This window comes from Triturus cristatus, chromosome 8, assembly GCF_964204655.1.
Source record: "Triturus cristatus chromosome 8, aTriCri1.1, whole genome shotgun sequence".
NCBI lineage: Eukaryota > Metazoa > Chordata > Amphibia > Caudata > Salamandridae > Triturus > Triturus cristatus.
In genome coordinates this window covers 1,455,747,140-1,455,771,592 of record NC_140591.1, presented here as the reverse complement: position 1 = coordinate 1,455,771,592, position 24,453 = coordinate 1,455,747,140, and the positions used below count along the sequence as shown (strand labels likewise).

Sequence of the window (24,453 nt, the reverse complement as noted above, 5' to 3'; positions counted from 1 at the left end):
GAGGGCCATGCGCCGCAGACAGCTCCTTGTGTAGTATGCTCTATGTAGATATTTCAATTGATCAGTCTAAGATGGGAGGAAATCACCACCCCACGAGGGGCCTCCAGAGTCTCTGTCCAATCATCGTCGACTAGATCTGCGATAATGGCTTGCCATTTCATTTAATGGGTGGGTAGCGTGGTGGAACTATTAGTGACTAGGGATTGGTAAAATGTGGACAATTTATGGCTGCCTAAGACCCCTTTCAGGTTTGCCCTCCAGCGGGCTGAACTCCTGGAGAACTGAGCGATCATGCAGGTATGGGGAGAGGGTGTGCCCCAGCTGCAAATATTTATCAAACTGACTACGATGCATCGTGAAATCAGACTGTAGCTCTTACAATGACTTGAGTAGGGTGCCATGCATGATGTCCTCTATTTTTCTGCTGGTTAGCCCAGGGGCGGTGTCTCCATTAGGGCTCAGGGGCTGCGCCCCTCTGACATTCCTACACATTTATACAAAAACATATTAATTAGATCGATTTATTTAGAGATACGATCGTATCTCTAACTAAATCGAAGTATTTAAGTTTGGGCTGTCTGTTTCAGGCTGCCTGCCCCGCCTCGCTCTGAAGTAGGAGATGGAAGCCAGGCAGTAAATCAACGTTCTGGACTGTAATGCATGACACAGGGCTTTCTGTTTTAAAGACCTTCATTGACATTGTGGTCTATGGTTGTATGCACTCTCTAGGCCAGTTGTGCATTCAGCGTCACTGTTTCAGGCATCGGAGACTTAATCCCTGCGTAATTTCAGACGTCTGTCATTCAAAGGCATAGATCCCACTCTTTCGTCATACGTGAGAGTGGATGTAAGCAGTTCTGATCTGGTGCCTTGTTCTCAGTAATGGTAAGTGTTTGCAAGCTAACGTTGTGTTATGTATATTGTGCTGAGACCCCTCATCACGCAAACCTCCCCCACTGTGACACCCCAGGCCCTCGCTGCAGATTGCTAGCTCCCTTAGAAGTGGAGCTGCTGTATTTGTTCCCCCGTGAAATGGATCCAAATAACAAGCAGGGTTCTTGTTCCCTTGCGAAGTTGATCCAAATATCTGAGTCAAACAAGGCGAGTTATATGTGCTTACAGTGGACAGTTCTCTGATGTATGACATTAAAACTGACCGTCTTTATGCCCCTAAGTTAACACTGATGCCAAAAACATGGACTGACTTGCAAACAATGAATGTTAAAAAAGTCAACGATTTAGTGCCTCTCGCATTTCACATGCTTTACTTAATCTTGCATTCCCCAAGAGTAAGCAATTTTCTAATACTGTTGTTTATCTGTATCTGTCCAGTGCAAAATTTGAGTCTTGAGCCGTGCCAGGTGTTTATGAGGGGCTTTGATTGAGTGCGCAGGCGCTAAGGCTGACACCAAACAAAGTGCCTGTCAGTGGGTTGGGATCTCTACAGAGCACACAGAACAATGTTTATGTATTCCATTTGCAACTGAAATTCTGTGGATATGTGTGTGAAAGGGGTATACAGAATCAGATGTCAAAATATTTGCAAGGCAAAAGTTAGCGAAATTAAAGTGCTGAATTTTGAGGGAGTGAAAAAAAAAATAAAGAGGGGAACATGGCGGCCGCTGGCTCACAGTCCTCCGGCGCGTTCCCGATCTCTCTGAGGGGTTTCCCGCAATGATTCTGGCATGATTATTTGCCCTTCCCACCTCTCCCCCGTCGTGATTAGTGCCTCATTACCTTTTTTACTTCTGGAATTTTGCCTCCGGTTCCCTTTTTCTTATCAGCCTGGTGAATGGCTCCGGAGCTCCGGGGAGGAACACCAGCACTTCGCGCTTCGCGCTGGGAGGGCGCGGCTCGAGAGTGGCTCCGGAGCGGGACTGCCTGTTTCCTGGTCCCGGCCTCTGGATGCAGAGTCAGCACTGGAGACCACTTGGTGGTGGATCCAGGACGCGAGTGGTTCACGGTGGGGGAGCAAGCCCCCCAGGTAGGGCATAAGGGGATCGAATTGGACACAGAGGCCGTGGTTGAGGCTGGAAAGGAAGGTAAGGATTTTTTTGGATACCTTTCTCGTGTAAATTGAACCCAACAGAGGGAGATTGTTGCTGCTGCTTGGGAATCAGGAGGAGGAGGGGGAATCCCTTACTATATGGAGAGGGGAGAAGGTCAGCAGGTAAAAGGTGCACCCGCACCAAAAACACGCAGATACACTCCTAGAACTAGGGCTGTTCAGCTCCCCTTGAGCACCGGGCTGTCTATTTAGGATACCCCCTCCACAGCGATTGTAAATTTTTCAAATACACAAAAGAAGAGAGGCAGAGAAGAAGAAAGGGTGGAAAAGAAGGGAGAAAGAATTAATTCCTCTGAATTCATAAAAAGCGGAGGGAGAGGTAGAGGGAAGAAACCATTGGCCCCCAAAATAAAGATAACACCTTCTTTGAAGTCATATCACAAAGTTCTTACTGCCCCGCTACTCGTGTTTCCAGCAGAGAAGGCACTTGTTTCAGTATCTCCGGCAGGATGGAATCAAACCAACCACAAAATATATCGCCAACTATGTCAATCACGCCGCTGGAAGAAGTACAATCTTCCCCTACACTCTTAGCTACTGATAGCACGTTAGTGGCACTGTCTGAAGGTTCTAGTAGTCCCCAGATATCTGTTCATCCTGCGGTTTCTATCTCAAGCCGCTTTAGTGTGTTGGAGGTGCAAGAAGGTCAGCCGGGTCCCCGTCTAGAACCAACGCAACAAGTAACATCATTCCAACATCCTTCTACATCGAGTCTAGGCTCTTTAGCTGATATTCTTTTAGCACTCAAGGACGAGATGGGGAACAGATTTACTGTCTCCGAAACCAACTAAGCGGCAATTCAGGCATTGTGTGCTATATTAGCCCAGAAGTTGGAAGAGGTATCTTTAAGAACAGACATTCTCAAGCAGGAGATTCCAAAAATTAAAGAGGCTCTTAATACTTCTTCAGCAGAAATGGCTAAGTTAGTAAGCCAAAATAGGGAAATGAAGGATGATCAGGAGCGGCTGGAGAACCACTCCAGGAGAAACAACCTGAGATTGATCAATGTTCCCGAAGACCTAGAAGGTTCTGATATCAGGGGGTTTGTGATATCTCTACTAAAAGAGACAGTTTAAAAAAATTCCCCAAATATAGATCTGTTGCAAGAAATACAACGGGTGCATCGTGATCCCTATAAAAAGAAACCAGCAAAACAGAAGCCCAGAAAAATCCTGATAAATTTTCACACATATACTGTTAAGGAGGCAATTTTATCAACAGCACTCAAGGAAGGAACATTAACATCTAATGCCCTCTCTAACTCCTTTTCATTTAATACCAGGTCCGATATATGTCATACCACAGCACAGAAATAGTGGGAGATGGGCAAACGAATGGTGGAATTAAATAACCTGGGTGCTAGGGCGCAATTGAAGTTCCTGCATCACTTCGTACCATGTGGAACAATCACATGTACATTCACCGCTCGGTTGAGGAGGCAGATGATCTTATTGAAAAAATTAAGAAGGGAGCGGAGGTGTAAGGAAGGCGTAAGTTGAAATAAGTGATCAGTGATCAGAGGGACCAGGGAAAGGAAAATGCTTAATTATTTCTTTTTTTTGTCTGTTTGGCCCGAGGGGCTGAAGCTGATTAGGCTTATAGCCTAAATAGTAGGGAGGGTTCCCGGGGGGTTCGAGGGGCACGGGGTGGGATGGGGGATGGGAAGAGGGGGGGAGCACTGGTGGGAGAGCAGTGGGGAAAAAAAAAAATCCTCTATCACATTTTCAATTTCAGGTGGTCTGCTTTGGGTTCTCTATATTGAGATCTAAAATTCCTTTCGTGGGATATTAATGGCTTACGATGCCCCCATAGACAGAGGTTAGCAATGAAATATCTAGAGCAAACTCCCGCCCAAATATGTCTAATTCAGGCAGGCGCGTAGCTAGGGGGGGGCGGTGGGGGCGGACCGCCCCAGGCGGCACTATATTTAGGGCGGCTGCGGCGGCCTTCATAATTTATTTAGGGACATAGTGTCACTAAATTAATTATAAAGTCCGCCGCGGCCGCAACGCGCGGCCGGGCAGCCCACTTTGAGTGCAAGCAGCGCGTTGATGACCGTTAATCTGCCCGCGTGGCGCCGCCCGCGTATACTGTTCCCATCCCAGCCTGCTCAGGGCCCTCGCGATGAGAACGTAGCGGTGACGCGTCACGCGCGTCACCACTACGCACTCTCGTGAGGACCTGGCCTGGGGCAGTCTGCTCTGCTGCGTCCGTGGATAATTCAGTGCAGTAGTAGGTAAGAGAATGTGTTACTTTTATTTTAAAAAAATGCGCAGGTCCAGCAGGACACGTACTTCGTGTGCGCTTTATTTAAATAGTTTTTATCATTATCTTGGCCGATGCAGGACAACAATAAGACAATGAAAGATGCCCCAATAACGCTGGTGATTAATGATTCGCTGGAGAGCAATTATTTGTCTGTTAGTAGTTTTTAAATGCAGATGAACTGTATTTTGTGTGGAAGCTCAGTGGGTTGCTGCCTTTGCCACAGAGATCCTTGTGTTACTTGCAGTTCAGAAGTTACAATCCTAACATAGGGCAGTGACCAATGAACTGTCACCAAAGAGCTGCATACAAACATGAATGGTATAGATTTGTTTTGTGATATAGTTAGAACTTCCTCGGTCTTTCATCATTCTAATGTTGCTAAAATTAGTATGTTTGGGCAGAGATACATTTTTGTTTCCCCAGACCAAACCCTCTCAAAATATACTGCCCATCAGTATGGATGACATGTGATTCCTACACCTTGTAATCCTCATTGGCTTATGTGACATTCCCTGTAGACTGATTTACATACTTGTATGATTCATTGTCTCTCTATAATGTGTTCGTAGTGTAAAGTGCTGACACAGTACACTGATATGAGTAGCGCTAAACAACAAATGCATACGAGAGAGGGGCAACGGAGCGATGAGAGGCACTGGTGGAGGGTGGCAGTGAGGGAATCTGAGGAGGAGGTAGTTGGAGGGGCTGTGGAGCGATGAGGGGCACTGGTGGAGGGTGACTGCAGGGCTCGAGTCGGGGTACCAGGCGGGTGGATGGCGTCCCCTCACTTATTTTAACGGGAGCTCGATTACTGGAGCAAATGGATCCACACATTTAGTCTTTGGCCTCTCTGGGGCGAGATCGGATCTCATTCAGAACGCTGCTCACGCTCTGGCTTCTCTGATGCAATGGCATCTAAGGGGTGAGCGAGGGGAGGCAATGAGTCTGATGGTGCAAGCCACCTTTCGTCACATCACTTGCTGTTGTGACGTCAGCGTCCCCCCACTTCTTTTTTTAGGACTTGTGCCCTGGGTGACAGTGAGGGAATCCGAGGAAGAGGTCATGGTGTGGAGGGGGAGCTAGGGTGAGATGAGGAGCACTGGTGGAGGGTGGTAGTGAGGGAGTCTGAGGAGGAGGTCATGAGGGGGAGGGGCTATGGGGTGATGAGGGGCACTTGTGGCGTGAGGCAATCTGAGGAGGAGGTCACTAGGGGGGCCATGGAGAGATGAGGGGCACTGTTGGAAGGTGGTAGTAAAGGTATTTATGGAGAAAGAGGTTATTGGTGTGGCGCCAAAAAAGACTTTTGCATCAGCGCTAAAGCCGGCCCTGTCATGGCCTTTCTGTTTTTGTTTATTTAATTAGCAGTCGGGTCATAAGGGCTACTGTGGAACATACTTTAAAGTGCATGCTAATTATATTTACTGCTATATTCAATGTTTTAAGTTTGAAGGTGATTTTACTAATGTTTTTACTGGGAAAAAGCAAAGTGGAGCCCGATGGTGCCTGATATGGGGCTGGGGCCGAAGGTCAGATGTGAGATAAGGTGCACTGGAGAGAGGAGTAGTGGATAATCAAGCCTGTAAGGGAGAGCGTTGCCGAGTCCAGGGTCAGGTGGAGGTAGTAATGAAGAGGGATTCTCCCTGAAGGCTCGCACAGAGGGAGCCTGTAAGGGAGTGCATTGCAGAGTCCGGGGTCAGGTGGAGGTAGTAATGAAGAGGGATCCTCCATGAAGGCTCGAACAGATGGAGCCTGAGTAGTATCACTTGCCTGATACTCCCACCTCAGAAACCTCCTCTTCACATCAAAGGAACATTACATGGAAAGTGATAATATTTAGAAAGAGATTTGGAAAAGAGTGAGTTTTACTGGTCCTTATAAGACTAAGAAGAGATGTATGGTCATTTAATGTCAGCTGTAGATGAAGGTTACATGAACAGTGTCATGTATGTGCATGTTTGCATTGTGTTGAGGGGATTACCAGGTCATTGTTCACGCAGCTCTCTGATGGATGTCACATGCGGTTTTTCTGAGTCCCCAGATAGATCATGCAGTCTGTGTGTTCTCTTTTGTACTGCCAGTCACCGCTGTATTCAACTGTGTAGCCTTGGACTGTGTCATGTATGTGCATGTAAGTTGCATGATCAAGGTAACTATTAGCGGCGATACTACGTGTCTCTCGGACCTCTTTGAAGTGCATGCCCTCCCCCCCCCCCCGGGGGGGGCGGCAATCTGAGGGATAGCCCCGGGCGCCACATGCTCTAGCTACGCCACTGAATTCAGGAGACCCATTTGAGCCACCTAGAGAGCCGCACCATATTTGCAAGGTACTTGTGGATAAAATATTATTGCACTTCAGAACAGACAGCCCACTGTAAGCGAGTGGCTATTTTGATTAAACAATGCGCGGGCTGTACAATTAAATTAATAAAAACTGATCAAACTGGGAGATGGATAATGGCTAAATTAAACTTTGGAGGGTCAGAGTTGGTATGCGTATCCTTCTACGGCCCTAACAGTGATGAACCCACATATATTTGTAAGCTGCAATGGATCCTGATGAAAGTAGCCTCCCCTATAATAATTGGTGGGGACTTTGTTGTACTTTTGGACCCCCTAAAGGATAGATCTAATCAGAGTCATTATGTAGGGGCGCCTCGGGTACGTCAGGCTCTAAATAATATGATACTTGATCTGGAGCTTGCGGATCTGTGGAGGGCAAAGATGGGTAATAAGCAGGGCTTCATCTTCCACAGTAAGAAATATGGACAATGTTCCAGAATCTATTAGGTTCTGATTCACAGGTCCATTGTAGAGGATATGACTTCAATAGTCATCCAGCCCAGCCACATATCAGATCATGCCTCTGTTGTATTTAACTTAAAAGGGAGCAGGATAATGTAAGACCTAGATGGACACTTAAAAGATCCATGCTATCTGACCCAGAGATAGCAAGAGATCTCAAATGTGCATCCCAAAATTATTTCTCTGATAATATTGGGTCAATGTCTATGGATTATGTATGGGAAACTTTCAAGGCTTATTTGAGGGGCTTTCTACACAGTCGCATTTGTACCAAGAATAGGGAGGAATCACAAGAGTTACGATTGTTGGAGGATAACATCTCCCAATTAGAGGCAGAAAAGATCCAGCTTAATCTGGGGGCACTGGAAAGATTATTACAAGTCCAAAGGGACCTCGATAATGCCCGCCAGGAATTTAGAGTAAGGTTCGATCAGAAATGTAAGGCACAGTGGCTGACAAAATCTATGCAGGATTTTGAATATGGAGAAAAGGCAGGAGCACTTTTGGCATGGAAAGCAAGAGCAGATTCTGTAAAAAAATCACAAACTAACTAATTATAAATAAAAATGGGAAAACATTGAGCAGACCGGTGGACATGCAAGCTCGGCTGATTTCACTATTCTCTGAGCTGTATAAGGAGGAAATTACACCAAATACGGAGATCCTTAAGACCTGGTGGAGGGAGAAATCCCTATCGACCTTAACAGATGAAAGCTGCGAATGCCTAGATGCCCCAATAACTGAGGGTGAAATTAGAGAGCAAATCGGGAGATGTAAATATAACAAAGCTGCAGGTACGGATGCGCTTCCTAGCGAGGTATAAAAACTTCTGCTGGAAGAGCTGGTCCCGATTATGGGAGTCTTATTCAATTCAGTCTATCAGTCAGAGGGCAAGATACCTAGGTCATGGAAAGAGGCAACTATAGTGCAGATTTTGAAACCTTCAAAGGATCCGCTAAAGACGGATTCCTATAGACCGTTCTCCCTGCTGAATGCCGATTATAAGATCTTCATGAGCATCCTAGCAGGGAGGTTGGTCAAAATTGCCCCACAGTTGATTAATGTTGACCAGAAAGGTTTTTTCCCTAAAAGATATATTCAAGAACAAACACAACAACTAATTGGCAATATAGATCTGGCCACAGCTCGATCCGAACCCCTGGCCGTAGTAGCACTAAATACGGCCAAGACGTTCGATAGAGTCTGCTGGATATATCTTTGGGAAGTGTTAAGGTCAATGGGCTTTGGGCCCATTTTCATCCAGAATCTGGTAAATTGTTATCAGGGGGCCTCCGCTAAAATACTATTAAATGGGATTTTAACATCTAGCTTCAACATTCTAAGAGGAACGAGACAGGGCTGCCCCCTTTCACCCCTATTATTTAACATCTACATAGAACCCTTGGCACAAGCAATTAGGGCAGATGATCTGATTACACCTTTTAAATCTTATCAATATAGCAGCAAGGTTGCTCTATACGCGGACGATCTACTGCTATATACGGATAACCCTGCAGTGGCAATACCAAGGGTTGAAGTGCTGTTAGAGGAATTCAGATCTCTGTCGGGATATCCAGCCAACACCTCTAAAACTGAGGTGATGTGCTGGAACATCGACTATTGGGGGGTAGAACAAGTCAGGAGTTTAAATAATTGGGTATTACAATCATCAAGGATATTGAGAAAATCCTGCAGATTAACCTAAATAGGACTATAAAAGAAGTCGACCGACTACTAGCCAGGTGGAAAAACCTCCCTTTAACAATCTATGGCAGGGTCAATCTAGTTAAAATGGTTATTCTCCCTAAACTACTGTATCTTTTTAACGCCATCCCCCGTAATTTTCCAAAACTAGACATTAGTAAAATCCAGAGTACGGTCACAAGTTTCATTTGGGCTTATAAAGGCGCCAGACTAGCTTGGAAAAAGCTTAGGCATAGGCTGATCAAAGGGGGGTTGGCCCTTCTGGATATAAAGTGGTATTGTATCACCTTTCAATTAAAAAATATTCGGATGTTGCTTACGAAACCAGACGAGTCATCTTGAGGTAGGCTTTTGGCTGAAATGACAAGGCAGGATGGTGGAGATGGTTTCTTGTATAAATTCGGGGCACTTAGGTACTTTAAAAAAGTACGATTGAAAGTACTGAAGGCTGCCCTTAGTCTGTGGTATAAGGTTAGAAGTAGATGGGGGATAGGGTATTACTCTGAGTTTGCCCCAATCTGGGAATCCCCTGGGACCCCGGAATGCCTTGAGGATATTCTTGCAACACCAATTAAAAGAGCGGGTATGACTATATGGTCAGATCTGGTATCTTCTAAGGGAGTCAACCCATGGGAGGTATTAAGAGCCAGGATGGAAAGTGGCTTCTTCAGATTTAAATACATGCAATTAGTCTCTTGGTTTGCAGCGGAGAAGAGGAAAATACATGGGACCCTGGAGGTGGAGCAATCCCTCCAAGATGTAAAAGAGCAAGGAAATTTCAAAATGGTATAAGATGTCTGTAGAGGCAGAGGAGAAGGAATACCCCCACAACATCTAGTATGAAACCAGGTTACCTTGGAATGCGAACTATATGAACATTCTCTGAAGCTACATGTATGTCAAGCCGACAAACCTCAAGAAGAATCATTTCTTTGTTATTAATCGATTATACTACACCCCTGCTGGGATAGGAAAGTTTACTCCACTCTCCACCCCTAAATGCCCAAGATGTGACCTTATTAAAGCCAACGACCTCCATATTTTTTATGAGTGTCCCAGACTCTTTGCCTTTTGGAGAGGAGTTGAGGAAGCTCTATGTGGTATTTTTGGAGAGAAAATGATTTGAAATGTGACTCTGGTTCTTTTTGGGGGACAATGGCACGTTAAGTAAGAAGATGAGACATACACATAGAGGCTAACTGTTATATCTTGTTTTAATAGCATGGAGGGAAATCTGTATGAAGTGGAGAGACCCTTTGCCCCCCAGGCCTGAAGACTGGGCTTAAGCTGCTTCCAAAATGGCTCGACTGCACCAGGGAGGAGGAAATGAGAACTGTTTGAATATCTGGCAGGCCTTTACAGTGTGGGGTAGAGGTCTGGGGTTTGTAGAACTCCTCTTGGTCCTATGATTACACCAAGCCAACAACAATGGTGCAGGTCTGTCCTGGGTACAGACCAAAGCGAATGCAGCAGCCGCGGGGTGCACAGGTTGGAAAGGCGGCTATCATAGAATTGCAGATGCCTACTTGGTGAGATGAGGACATAAAAACTGAAACATTTGAGGGAGTGCAGTGCATGTTTGGGGGCAGTGAAGTGACAGAGATGCGAGGAAATGCATTTGGGGAAGAGTGAAAAGAGGATGCTGAAGAGGAAAGAGGTGGTTGAAGATGTGCAGAGAAAAAGAGGATACATATTTAACATAAAGCACACATTACGGAAGTCCTAAACTCCTTCCACAGGCCTCGATGCTATTTAATTCACAGACTCGCAGTTTTTGAATTGAAACATTTCCAATGTTAATTATTTATAACACCTGTTGACAAAGCCAATCATACTGACAGGCTTTAGATATATGTCAGTTGTTGTGTCATTTATCTGGATACAATTACATCTCAGAGAGAAACCAAAATAACGGTCAGGTGGCACACTATGGGAATAACAGAAATGTATTTGATATGTTCCTTTATAGAGAGCCCCCACTTTTTTCATCCCAGACCTGTCTGCACATATTTCTATATGACTGGTTGCAGCCACTAGCTGTGGGTGCTTCTCAAACTCTGGTTAGAGCATATTTCTTCCAAAGTTAATGCTGCATGCAGTGCAAAACACTGGACAAGACTTTATTTTAAAGGGATATCGTTGTTATGCTGTACAATTTACACATTACAGTAACTGTGGAACATAGTAATGCAGGAAGATATGGGACAGTTTTTAATGGGTTGAATATTTCAAGACTATATGTTACGACTGCTTTATAAGCCTTGCTTTATCGTTGCATTCATTTGCTTTAAAATGCACAATTTGCCATGTTTTTTTCATTTCTTTCTCGGGAGAGGCACTCACCCTGGACCTCCGGTTTGTCCACTGAACTTGTTCACATCGCTCGCTTTATAAAAGTCATGCCCCACGTTTACAACTCACCACTTTCAAATGTCACCAGCCGCCACTGGTTTTACCTTAACTTAAACCCACAAATAGACAACATTGCCTGTGGCCAGTAATCAAAAGGTTAAGGTGACAGGAAAACATATCACAATATTACTGTTCCAAAACCGATTGAACAAATATCTGTGGTCTCCCTCTAATGGGAATGGACTCACATGCAATCTCCCATTGTGCCCCCAGGCCACTTCCATAATATGGGAACAGACGTAGATTTATCTGTTGTAGAACGGGACCTTGATCCAGAATTGAGTAATCTGGCACCAGGATTACCATATATTGATCCAAAGTCACAATGCCTTATCCTGGATGGTGCGCTGATATCCATCCATGGCATGCTTTAATGTCCTTGGATAGGACCACGTGCTGTCTTAGGGCTGCTTCAGAGCACTCCGATGAATGGTTATATTATAAATATACATTTAGCTGATATTGCCCAATCCACATACACAAATGTAAAACATTCAAGCACACTGTACCTCTTTCTAGGAGCATGGAGTTATTAGAACAACAGGAAAAACCTGTCTCCCGCCACCTGCAAATACAAATACAGAATTTACTGGAGGATATAAAGGAAAATGTAAAGCACCTGCACATAACACGTATTGTATATCATGGTGTATTTAGCATATATGCAATTGTGCAGGTTGTTATATGCTATTTATTACCATTGATGCTTTTTAGGAGGGGCATGGCTCATGGAAGACAAAAGCTTGAGTAGATCATGATGTGCCTCCCCTTCTCCAAGAATGATAGTAAGCTGCATGTTATGCACATCTATGCATTTGGTTTATGTCACAGATTGTGTTCTTGTGTATTTGTAGTCAGTCAGGGGTTGCCTTGATGTAGTAAGAAAAAAATCACATTGTGGCTATTAGGAGAGATATGTCCCTGTAGAAAGGCATTGTAACATCCAATCTGCGAGGCACTAAACAGTGATTTCTCATGCTAAAAACATGGAAGTTCACCTTTGCTGTCTAGCAGAATGTGTGAATATTAGAACAGTTGCTCTAAATAAGGTGTTATTGGGCCACTTTTATTTTTTACCCCAAGGGAAATATAAATTAAAAAAACTAAATATATAAATAAATATATATATATATATATATATATATATATATATATATATATATATATATATATATATATATATATATATATATATATATATATATATAAAACTGAAATTCACCCATTATAGTTAACTGAAGTAACTATAACTCGCACTATGAGCTAACTGTAATTCGTGCCTTCGCTGTGCATAGTGTTGTGATAAATTATGTCATTTCAGATGTCGTCAGCTGTGTTATCAATGCATTGAACCGGTCATGAGTGATGTAATATGTGAGAGTATAAGCAGTGCATGGCGAGGGCTAGAGTTATAGGTAGTTTCTGGCACAAGTTATAGTTATTTCAGTTAACTAATACTGGTAAATGTTGGCTTTTTTTTAGTTTACCAATCTATGTTGTAACTATTTTCACTCAACTATAATTCCACTCTATTTTTTCAGTGAATGTCTAAGACTTTTTTATTGTAAAGTAAGATATTATTTCCATACCTAACTATAAATTCACTTTTAACCTTTGGTTTTTCTAGTAAATTTCTAGGACCTTTTAAGTTAAAGTATTATTTTTTACTATACCAACCTTGTGCAGGCTATGTGGCCAAGGCGATGCGTGGTTGGGGGGGGGGGCTACCCCTATGCCAGGGACATCTTTCAGCTGCATGTGGTATATGGTTGGGAGATCAACCCAGAACCGGACACGGCCTTGGCTGTCCATGCCAGGCCCTGCATTCAATCCTCCATGGTTGGCCAACCCTGTGCCGGGCCCAGACTTTGGCCGTGCACACTGTGGGGTAGGGTGCAAGGCATGCAGCCAGACCTGCGCTCAACACCTTGCAAATGCCCTGTCCCCCATAGTGCAGGGTATTCAGCCCCAACCCCCGAAGTTTGACTATGTGATGTTACCGTTTACAGGGTGTTATTTTAATTATGGAAGACTTACTGACTGTGTCAAAGGGTTAGAACACCAAAATATAACAAGTGGGCCTATTAGCTTCATCAAGGAGTCAGTAGATATAAAGCAAATCTAGTGTCTTTGTCAAAATACCACCAATAATTATAATCAAATGTTTATTTAATTAATTCACACATTGCAATGTTTAATAAAAGTGATTGTCATAAAAAGTTTTAATTCAGTTGTATTAAAAATCAACATGTCTGAGTTTGTTTTAAAAAAAACATTTTTCAAGCTACAAAATTTAGCCATAACAACAACCACAAGATGGCACTACACTCGAGCTGCAGAGACTAGAGGCCCAGCTCTGAGTGCTTTAAAAAACATATGGTAAGCTCTCCTGGGATCATGAATTTAATTACCTAGGAGACATACTGTTTTTAATTTTGCTGGGGGGTTGCTGCACTACCTGCAGTCCTCCACCACAATTTAAAAAAAATGCTCGTTGGGCAGCATGGTTGGATCGGCAAGATGGCAGCCTCATTGTAAGTAAGCTCCTTGCTTGCGCCGTTCATCCTAAATAAACCTTGACCCATCAGAGGTTAGATCACTGTTACAGATACCCCTGGAATGCTGAATAAATTAATCTGATGGTGGTGGAGCTAAATTTAGAGACAGAGAATGCTCCATCGTGGGGAAAACCGGGCAGGCGGGTTGGGCAGCACCACAGCCTTTGCGGTGATGCCGCTGCACCCATCACGAAAGAAGATACACAATACCCAACAGAGGTGAAGTCTCCTCTCCAAGACCGGGTAGAGCGCGTGGTCAGCGCACTGATACAGGGCACTAAGGGCCAGGCATGGCTGGGAGAAAAAAAGTACAGAGCCCAGGTGGGAGGCATCAAATTCAAGGCCTTTAAGCACTCGGCTTGCTTGCTACCCCTCCTCCTGTCTCACACTAGAGTGGTAGCAGATCCGAGGGACACGGCAAAGCCTGTGTAGGTAATGCCCCCCCAGGGGACAGAGGATGCATGGAGCAACCACACCAAGGGGCTTAACCTTACACCCCTGGTGGCTGCCAACCATCAGTAGGCCACAACCAGAGCAGGGAGGGCAATATGTAACGGACTACCCCTTGCCGATGAGGGGGCCTTGGAAGGCCAGAATACTGCTAGTCTCTACCCCCTGCAGGATCCTCATTTGCCCTGAGTACCTGGAACTGTATTGAGCCGCTCATTCCACCTGCTTGATAGGGTCTTCTGGGCTCAGTGCCACAGTATAAGAATTGTGATTTGGCGCGGCGGCGGGCCCCTGCTGGGTAGGTTTGGTGCTGCTTGTGCTGCCCCCAGGTGGGGGTCTGGCTGACAGACAAATATCCGGAGATGGCAAAACATAAACCAGCTCCGAGGCAAAGTAAGCTAGCTAAATACATCAAGCCTTGCCACACAACGTTGGATCCTGTCTCCTACTGGGTTGGTATGCGCTGCTAAGGACAAACTAAAGTGGCTTGGCAGCTGATGTCACAGGGGAGAGGGACTAGTAAGACTGGTGCACTTGCAGACCTGTATGGTGCCTGTTTGATCCCTCTCCCTGTCCACAAAAGCATAGTGGTGCCTGCTGTGGGGCAGAGGGACCTGGCACTGCCTGTATATCAACTCCCTTGAGTAGCCTCGGAAAGTGCTGGGAAAACTGTCTGGCAGTATATTCGAAGCTCAAAGAAAGCGGCGTGGCTCAACTCTGTTTGAGATGTTCTAAGGTGGAGTCAGCTTTTTCAACAAATAGGAGAAATCCATCAAAAGGGGTATCTATAAGCGATGCCTGTACATCTGAAAACCCAGTGGGCTACATCCAGACATGGCGATGAATCATCACACTGGTACTGACTGCTTGCCTCAAGCAACTAGTTGTATCCAGGCTAGCACGAATTACATGTTTTGCCACATCCTGGCCATTCTCAATGCAGAAACACTTGCACTATGGTGCATGGGTGCCTGTGTTGGTGCTAGGCTAGGCGCAGGGGGAAACATAAGACAGCACCATATTGTTGTAAATATGGTGCAGCCCTGCGTTTCAGAAGTTTCGGAGCTTGACGTTAAGCCAAGGAGGCTAACGCCGCACTCCATCACTTTGTTGTAAATAGGCCCCTTTGTTTGAGTTGTTCCACTCAGTTCCTGTTTTGCATTTTAAATGAAGTAAATGCTTCAACTTCCCCAAAGTGCTATCAAAATTGACTCTGACCACGTTCTTGTGAATTTAATATATTGTGTTATTTTATTGTTTTTTGATAGCCACGTCAGAGCATTTTGTGGTTTATCTAGACTTAAGCAGGGGAACCGCTTCACCCAGTCCTCACCTCCAACACCACCCTGACACGTCCAGCCATCGGTCCCAGAAGTATTATCCCTTTAATGACACTGGTGGACAGGTGGGAGAATAGAGTGGGGGTGACTGGTCCATCCTGGTGTTGAAAGCACTGCCATGCTGACGCCTGTGCTCTGCTTTACAACTCTACCTTCCAAGGCAGTGCAGGGTAATATTGGGGAACCAGCGCCCCCAGAACCTCAAGGACCCAGTGAACTGAAGGCAGTCATGCAATCCACAATTGGGAATGGTGAGGGATTTGCTGGAATTGGACTCTTTATTGGGGGGCTTTTAATCCCCAAGGAAGATGACCCTAAAATTTCCCATGATCCCTTGGGAGTGTTGGGATGAAGAGTCCAATGTCCCCCTTCTGCTGAGAACCAGGCAAGCTGAAAAAGGAGCAAGTGCCGGCGAGTCCCACCACCATCCTTCCTCCATCCTAGTCATATTACAATCGGGTGGTGAGAAGCACCCCCAGATGCTGGCATAACACGTTTATAAGCCTCTAACTGGGGCAATCCTCTGATTTACTGGGTTTACAATCCTCTGATTGATGATACCCTTGTATTTGGTGACTTGGGGCAGTAAATATATTCCTGTCTTCGAGGACATCTTGAATCTGGGGATTCTTGGAAGGTGCAGGTCAGCTGACCAGACTGCTTAGTTCAGCTCATATAGTGGACTGTTTTGTGTGGGCATAAGGCCAAACAAGCCATAATGAACCTAATTCTGACCAAAGACCAGCTGCCAAAAGAGCCATCCCTCAGTCCTCACTTGGTGCCTTCATGGTTAGTAAAGGGAAATGGATGTTGGTGCTTGTATAAACTGCACAAACATTGTCCTAAACAGGCAGTTTTCCTGTGTTCCTTGAACCTGGGGTTGACTTTCACTCTTGGGGTAAGTACAGTACATGCCAGCGAAAAGGCCATTAAAGTTAGAAAGCAATCAAAAAGTAAAATGGATGGCATATATTTCCTTGGTATGGCCTACAATTGAATGAAGATAGTAGTGCCAAGGAGTTAACTTACATATGAAGAGTGAAGATGAGTCCGATGAGTACTGCAGAGAGGACGTCTGTCAGGATCCATACAAACCTATACTGATCGGGGGTCTAGAAAAGAAAGGAAAAGTGTCATCAAAGGCTCATTAGTGATGTATGGACACAGAGGCAGTATATACTTTCTTCCTATTTATGGCATTATTTTTGTGAGGTCCAAGGGAATTTAGAGTAGGTCACATTTAACCTAAAAACAGTTTCCTTTGTTCTGGATTGTTCAATCTTGAGACTGGTGAAGTGCCAATGGGGTGCAGTGTAAGTTTCTTCACATACTTAATTTTAGGTTAACAACAGCTTTTTCAAGATCTCTCAGGGGTTCACCAAGTCTCTTATACAGAGGTGCTGCAACGCCTCTTTAAAGTGAAAAAATCGCCCTTCTCAGGCTCTGTTCACAGTGAAAAAACAGTCATGTACAAGTGCTGCAACAACTCTTCAAAGTTAAAAAATAGACATTCACAGATGCTGCAACAATTATTTTGGACTCTGTATTGCTGGACCTAACACATCTACAAACTTGCCTTTTAATCAACCAAATCTCACCTTGTCCTCCTCTTCCTATCTTAACATGTTTTTAGGTCCAGACTGTGGCCTTTGAGCCCGCCCACTGCTTACTATTGGTTGCTTCATAGTCACTCTTATTTGTTCATTTGTTAACCAAAGAGGACTTCTCGTCCTCTTCTTGTGTTTAACACTCCCCTGGAGCATGCCCAAAAAACATTATATTTCCACTGTTCGCATTCTGGGAGCTACTTTTTTCTTTTTGTGTATTTGAGAGCTGGCTCCTTCATGTTCTTCTTTCTACCCCCATCCGTGTTGTTGCTTGTCCCCTTCCTAATGTTCATGTTGTGGATTGCCCCACCCGCTGTGTGTTATTGCTTGCCCCCCTTCCGCTGTATGGTGTTGCTTGCCCCCACCTGCTGTAAGTCTTGTTGCCTGCCCCACCTGCTGTCCGTCTTGTGGTTTGCTACCAGACGCTGTCCCTCTTGTTCCTTGCCTGCTGTCTGTTGTTGCTTACCCCTATCCACTGCCCATGTTGTTGCTTCTCCCTTGTACTGCCCCTACTGTTGCTTGCCACCTTCTACTTTATGCCCTTATTTGTGTTTAAGCACTCTTTGAGAGTGTGTGTTTCTCAGCTGTCTCCCTCATGTACTTCTCTCCCCCTTCTGCTGTTTGTCCCTGTGTGCCTCACCCAGCTCTCCTCCATGTTGTGCTTGCCTGTGTGCTTCTCTATATTGCATCTATCCTTCCCTATGGTGTGTCTGCTTCTCCCACCCTCCCCTTGTGGCTTCCCCATCTCCTGAACCCATGTGTTGCTTACGTCTCCCCCTGTCCTGCGCCTGTTGCTTCTGTGGTCTCAGTCCTCCCCTTTGTTGCTTCTAACCAACCCCCCCATTGCTTCGCCCGCTGTTTGTGCCCCTGTTGCTTCCAATCTCGCATTCCTCATATTTTTATTCATTTTGTTTTTACCTACTAGTCTGACTCAGATCAGGAGCTACAAAATTTACTTTAGCCATGCTGCACAGCTTCGGCAATGCTGTGCAGAATGGCTAACAACCATTGGCGAAGGTGTGAACGATTGACTTTGCAAATGTTTCATCGATGAAGCAGTCCAATAGTTCTTGATCTTGATCACTGTAAGCCTTGAGGTTGTTGCTACCAGTGCCTCGAAACCCTGTGGGTGAAAAAGCACTTTACATGGAACTCAAAATTTTAAAAAAAATTACCAATAAATTAAATAAAGCAATTTAGCTGTGACTCTGTCTTTAAGTGCCACTCCGGGGTGTCCGTTTTCCAATGTTTGACACAACCACAGCAGTGTCTTTACATTCTGTTTTGTTAGAAGACAGTAAGCAGCAAGAAACCTGTAGCTATATTTCTAGGGTGTGAAAAAGCAGGGTCTTGAGTTAATACTTGCCATGAGAAATAGTGGCTGATCTATCTTCCTCAGGATGTGAGCGGCGTTGGTGGTCACAGAGTGAGCCCCCGAGCACCAAGCCAATGAGAACAGCCACGGCTCACTTATCACATAGAGGTTTGTGGTGATATTGGCGCTGGCGTAAGTGCTGTAACAACAATAATCATTAAAAAAGGAAAACAACAGCAATGGTTTCCGCACACTTCTAGGACTTCAACAAGTTACTATAAGAAAGCCAACAGTAATGAACAGCTTCTGGTAAAGAGGAAAATCCAGGAAAAGATGAAGCTCGTGCACAAGCGATCCCAGATCAACAGGGAAGTTTTCAGGGCTTTCCTAAATGCTATGTGTGATAAATCATTCTAAGCTGCAAAGGCGTCCATCATCTAGGACCTTCCAGCCGGAAGGATCCTCACCAGCATTCCAAACTAAAATTAAAACTTTGCAGCCAAGACTTCAAAACTGTGAGAAGCTGGCCTGGTATATGATGTCCACTAATTACAGTGGGCACCTTGCACCAGTCCAGGCAACCCTTATGGTGATTTAAGAGGTCTCAGACAACATTAGAAAGCTATCCAAGTGGTAGCTGTGGAGAGAAGCCTTCAAGCTTAGTCTTGAAGGAGTGTAAAGCAGCTTGTTTTACCAGAATGCAATCTTATAGTATAGATTAAATGAAAAGAGAACCACACAGTAGTTATAAAAATATGTATTTATTATGGAACACTTTCTAGTACGTTACAGTATCTCCTACACGGAGATAGACACAAAGCACACAATATTTAAGCAAAGAAATGACAGTAAATAGCACTAGTACACAGTGGGCCTGGGGGGTAAACCATATACTAAGAAAGTGGTATAAGAACCACGCCTCAAGTCAAGACAGTGTTGAGAGGACGTAGAATTGCTAGGACCCCAAGGAACCAGCCAAAGTGAGTAGATAGGGACCCCATAGAGTGCGTGTGCAGTGTGAGAACACGACTGCGTGCTCCGTACAAGTCTATGTGCACATCGCAGTTGGATTTTTTAAGTTTATGGACCCTTCCCAGTGGACTTCGAAGAAACCCCGTGGAAGACCGAAGGTTGGAGAGCCACCCCACCCATGGATACCGAAGTATCCAAGTTACCTATCCCAGGGAAGCCTGGTGCATAGGTGTGAAGTGGTGTTGGAAACCGCCGTCGAACCCAATGGAGGACTTCGAGAGAGTGCCACTGCTGGAAGAGGAGAAAGTGTCTGTTGGAATCCAAACGTGGATTTTTGTCGAAGAATACCTGAAAGCAGAGGGGACAGAGTCTGGGTCACTTGAGAGTGACCAGGGGCTCGGTAGATGCATGCCCACCGATGTCGGGTGCTTCAGGATAGTGGACAGTGACCTTGACTCGGCAGCTGCGGGGACCAGGCGATGTCGGGGACAACCAGGAGCCGGATGCGAGCTGTCCCACAAAGGAGGTTAAGTGCTGAGGGGTCGGTGTCCGGCGGGAGCACCAACAAGCCTTGGCAACGGCAACCCACGCAAAGGTCAAGGAAGTGTACGGTTTGGATCAGCAAGGTCCAGGGGACTCACCACAAACAGGGGAGTCAGGGCAGGCCCGAGCAATCAGGGGAGCCCAAGGAAAGCAAAGTTGACCCTGTATTGGACCCACAGACTAGAGGCACAGGAGTCGCAAGAGGACCTCGAGCAGCTTCACAAAATACCAGGCCACGGAGCACTCGGTGCGAGGTGGTTGAAGATCTTTGCAGGAGAAGTTGCCAGAGGTTGGGGCTACTCAGAGCCCAATGCACTTGTTGCAAAATTGCCAACAGGCACTTGCACTTGCAAATGTACGCAGTGCACAGGGATTCGTATTGCAGCCCCCACGTGGGATTCTGGCCTCAAACTGAGTGAGAGGGTAGCTCAGGCCTCAAGGGACGTAAGAACCCACCTACTGTGTTGCTGGACTGTTTGGAGTCCGTAGGAGCTCGGGATCAGCAGACCAGTCAGCAGTGTCGCGGTGCCTGCGAATGCAGGGGAGTGACTCTTTCACTCCAAGGGAGATTATCTTCAGGTGTCTTGGATGCTCCACAGGTCCTGCACTGATCCTGTAATGGTGCACAGGCACAGATGATGCAACAGACTCAGAGGGAAACAACGTCAGGCCAAACAAAGTCCAGAGTACCCAGACGGTCGAAGTGCAGTGGTTTCAGTTCTGAATCTTGTCCACGACTAATCTAAGGTCCTACAGTCCGGTAAGCCCTAAAGTACCCACGGGAGAGCGTTGGAAAGATTCAGGGGACCCTTCCAGGGGAGGGCCTGGACAGGGGGGAGGTTACTCCCATGTCCTTTGTCCAGTTTTGCACCAGAGCAGGAGCCAACGGCTCGCAGGACTAGTCTGAACTGGACTATGCACAGGGACACCAAGTGTGCCCCTCATTCAGACTTTCAGGTGCTTACAAGCTCACCTACCCAGCCCCAATACACTAAATTCTGTCTGAGAGGCGGTCACACATTCCCTGACACAGGATGCCTATTGTCCTGCCTTTTCCTGCTCGAGATTGGCTCAGCAGCAGTAGGGCAGACATGTGTCTCTGGTCGGTAGCAACCATTTTGTGCTGCCTGGGACTAGAGGGCTGGTACCAGGAGCACCAGGAGCTCCATGAGGGATGCTTCTGATGGGTGGAATTATACATCCCACACCGGTAACCGGTGTGGGGGTATGATTCCAACATGTTTGACACCAAACATGATAGTGTTTGTTGCAGCCGTTTTAGAGTTGGTCATCACGCTGTCACATAATGCCCCTCTATATTAGTATGCAGCTGCTTTACTGACAACCCAGGAGATGGACTCCGTAGGCTGCAGGGGTGTCCTGCTCATGCAGGGGTACCCTCTCACTAGGGACCAAGAACCCTGCCTTCGGGATTGTAAAGGCCTGCTATAAGGGTGACTTATAGGTTTTAAGTGCAATGACCCTTAGAGATAGTAAACCTATAACTTACACAGGCTGCAATGGCAGGCCTGTAGTTCTATTTTGCATGGCCTCCCATGGATGGCATAATACATGTTTCAGCCCATGGGAGGCCTCTGGGGTACCTATGCCCTGGGTACATGGGTATCATATACTAGGACTGACAAGGGTACCCCAGTTTCCAATCTGGAGTGTACCAAAGTACATAACATAACAGTTTAGGGAGAAAGCAGGTAGACTGGGGTCCTGATTAGCAGGATCCCAGTCAGACTAGTCAAAAACCAGTTTAGCACCAGGCAAAAAGTGGGAGTACACATGTAGTAGGATCCTACCTTCCTACAGATATTAAATAGGGAAATGTCCTGCAGAGTTGGTCAGTAGGCCCAGTACCTCTCCCCGGAAGATACACTGCCTTCAGAGAGTGGAGAGTGAGTGCCGCTCAAAAACAAATCTCTCTGGAAATAAGATGGAGAGATTGAACCATTCCCCCTTGCCGATTCATGTAGGTTTTCACCATCTGGTTGTCGGTCTGAATGCAGACTTACTGATCATTGATCAGGAGAAGAAAAAACAATAGATCAGCTCTCACCGCCGCCAATTCGATGAGCAATGGGACAAATACCCAAGGATCCAAGAGCTTTCTAAAAACCTACGGGCCAAAGTCAACCCAAAACGAAGGACTCGAAACTGGCAATGATCGGTTCCTACTGCAAACCATAGCAGTTGATTTTCGGCCCCCTGGCCACAAACCCATCCTCAAAAGGGCTGCGATACCCGTTTAGAACTCGTAGGCAGAAAAGCTCTCTTATAGCCAAGGCATTTGCCCCGAGAAAGACTTGACTGGAGCTACAAGCTTTTTGTTCTCAACTGTCTTTTTTTATCATATCTTCCAAATGTTGGACGAAGAGCCTGGAACCATCAAAGGGCAACTTCATTAACACCAATTTCTGCAATGTATCAGCTTTCCAAGACCTCATCCACAGATGACGAGCAGAAATGGCTGCCCTTGCAGCTACTGCTGAAGCACACAGATTATCAAATGACCAATCTGATTTAAAAAAACAACTTCTGCTCCCTGAGGAAAAGGAGGGATGTACAGTCCAAACCTTCCTCCATGCTGTCAGCTAAAGTTTGGAAATAATTCAAAAACGACTATACTGCGTAGGTTGTGTACATGTTTGCTTGTACTGCGAAACTGGAGGCAGCATATGAACTCTTTTCCGCACTTTCAACATTCTTGTCGACAGAATTGGGGGCTAATGCGTCCTCAGATATGATGTTGCCCTGAGACTAAAGGCTTGCCATAAGATTACCCACTTTTAGCACGGCTGGAAACTCATCTGAAAATATATCTATTTAGTGCCATTTGGGCAAAATCTGTGGAAAGGTTGACTTTTCAATATCCTTGCATTCATGTGCCAGGACTCGTCAGATAGCTGCATGGAATGGAACAGACTCCAGTTCTTGTTTCAGGTATTGTGAGAAAGGCTCATCAACAGAAGTATTTGGAGTGGGTAGATTGAGATTATTCGCAAATACTGGAGCACATTTCTATTCCATTCTTCAGAACTTATAAAGTGCATGGCTACCTGGATCAACTTCCCAGCGCTACATTTGAAAGGTCAGTCTCCTGAATGAGGCGACCTCTTTCCACCTCCTCCATATCAGCTGCAGGATCATCTCCATCTTGTATCCCACAAATCTTTTTGGGTGAAGGGCCCTCCCTGGCTCTAAGGCCTGCCTCCAGTGCCATTTCAATCATCTGCTGAATGAAGAACATAGATGGAGCTTCTGAAGAGGGCCCAGGTACCAATTTATTGCCTCCTCCAAAGTAAGGAAGGAACTGCCCAGATAAGGAGAGAGAAAGCTCTGAAATTTAGCCAAAATGCCAACCAACAAGCACATGTGGCAGTTCCCGCAGCAATTGGGAGAAGAATGCAACTGAAGCTTCCTGTTTGGGCTGGTTCGTTAACAACCAGCACTCTTGCTGCAACACTCGTAGGAGACTGAGCCGAACGTGCCATGTTAGGATGGGCGTCTGTGGAGTAGTAAAGCCTGCACAATTATTTGCTTAGTGCTGTAGGTTTAAATGTCAGAATATAATGCCCCCAAGAGCGAGTATTACATATTATATTGACATGTGTCTGACTTGAAGCAAGTGCCGGTCTGGCATCTTGACTGGCCTATGTGCCGTCTGCTATAGCATGGCGTCCAGATATAAATCTTTAGAAAGCTACTAAAGCAAACTATTGAAAACGAAATAACCGAATTTGAAGAAAGGAAGTGACAAACATACATCATAAAACAACAATAAACTTATCACATCAGCTAAGGAGTCAGGTTTTCAGAAAAGAAAAAACAGTAAGTGATGTGGTAGTTCCTCCCTTTTCTATTGCCTTCTGGGTACTGGCAGCCATGATGGAGGAAATATTTTCTGGTGGGCTAGGAAACAGGTTCTTCAAGATGCAGGTAAAATCTTGCATGTGAGGACAGTATCGAGGAAGATGGACGAGGAAGTAACGGGAATTGGGTTGTAGGTGAGTTTAAGATGAAAAGATTTAGTGCTTCCTAAAGTGGAAGAGGCACAGCAGTCAAGCAAGGGAAGCCATGTTAAGGTTAAAAAACAAAACTAAATATTTAAAGAAACCCATTATCAGGTGGGTGGAAGGGACAAGGGTGCATTTAGTGGTGTTTCTTAGTAACAGGAAACAGGTGCAATTCTCTGAAGGTGATGGCTGTCAAGATAACAGAGTTATAACACAAGATGGAAGGATTGAGGATGTGAGGTAGGTATCTATATGTAGTTGCCCTTGTTCTCTCAAAAACTAGGATTAGAAAGGGAGTCTGTGGGAAAACAGGATTGAAAATGAGAGTTGAGTCAGGGTTAAGGAGGTAAGAGTTAAGGAGAAAAGCTGCAACGAGTTTGTAATAGACG

General features: G+C 45.4%; 1 protein-coding gene across 1 annotated transcript in view; it reads right to left on the bottom strand.

The window, feature by feature from the left end:
* Window positions 1-24,453, bottom strand: part of GDPD4 (glycerophosphodiester phosphodiesterase domain containing 4) — a 349,739-nt gene that overhangs the window by 10,213 nt on the left and 315,073 nt on the right. The window contains exons 13-15 of the mRNA XM_085623257.1: window positions 18,576-18,723; window positions 16,632-16,714; window positions 11,764-11,819 (exon numbers count right to left, since the gene is read on the bottom strand). Coding sequence (XP_085479383.1) covers window positions 11,764-11,819; window positions 16,632-16,714; window positions 18,576-18,723 — 287 coding nt within the window. The remainder of the gene's footprint in view (window positions 1-11,763; window positions 11,820-16,631; window positions 16,715-18,575; window positions 18,724-24,453) is intronic.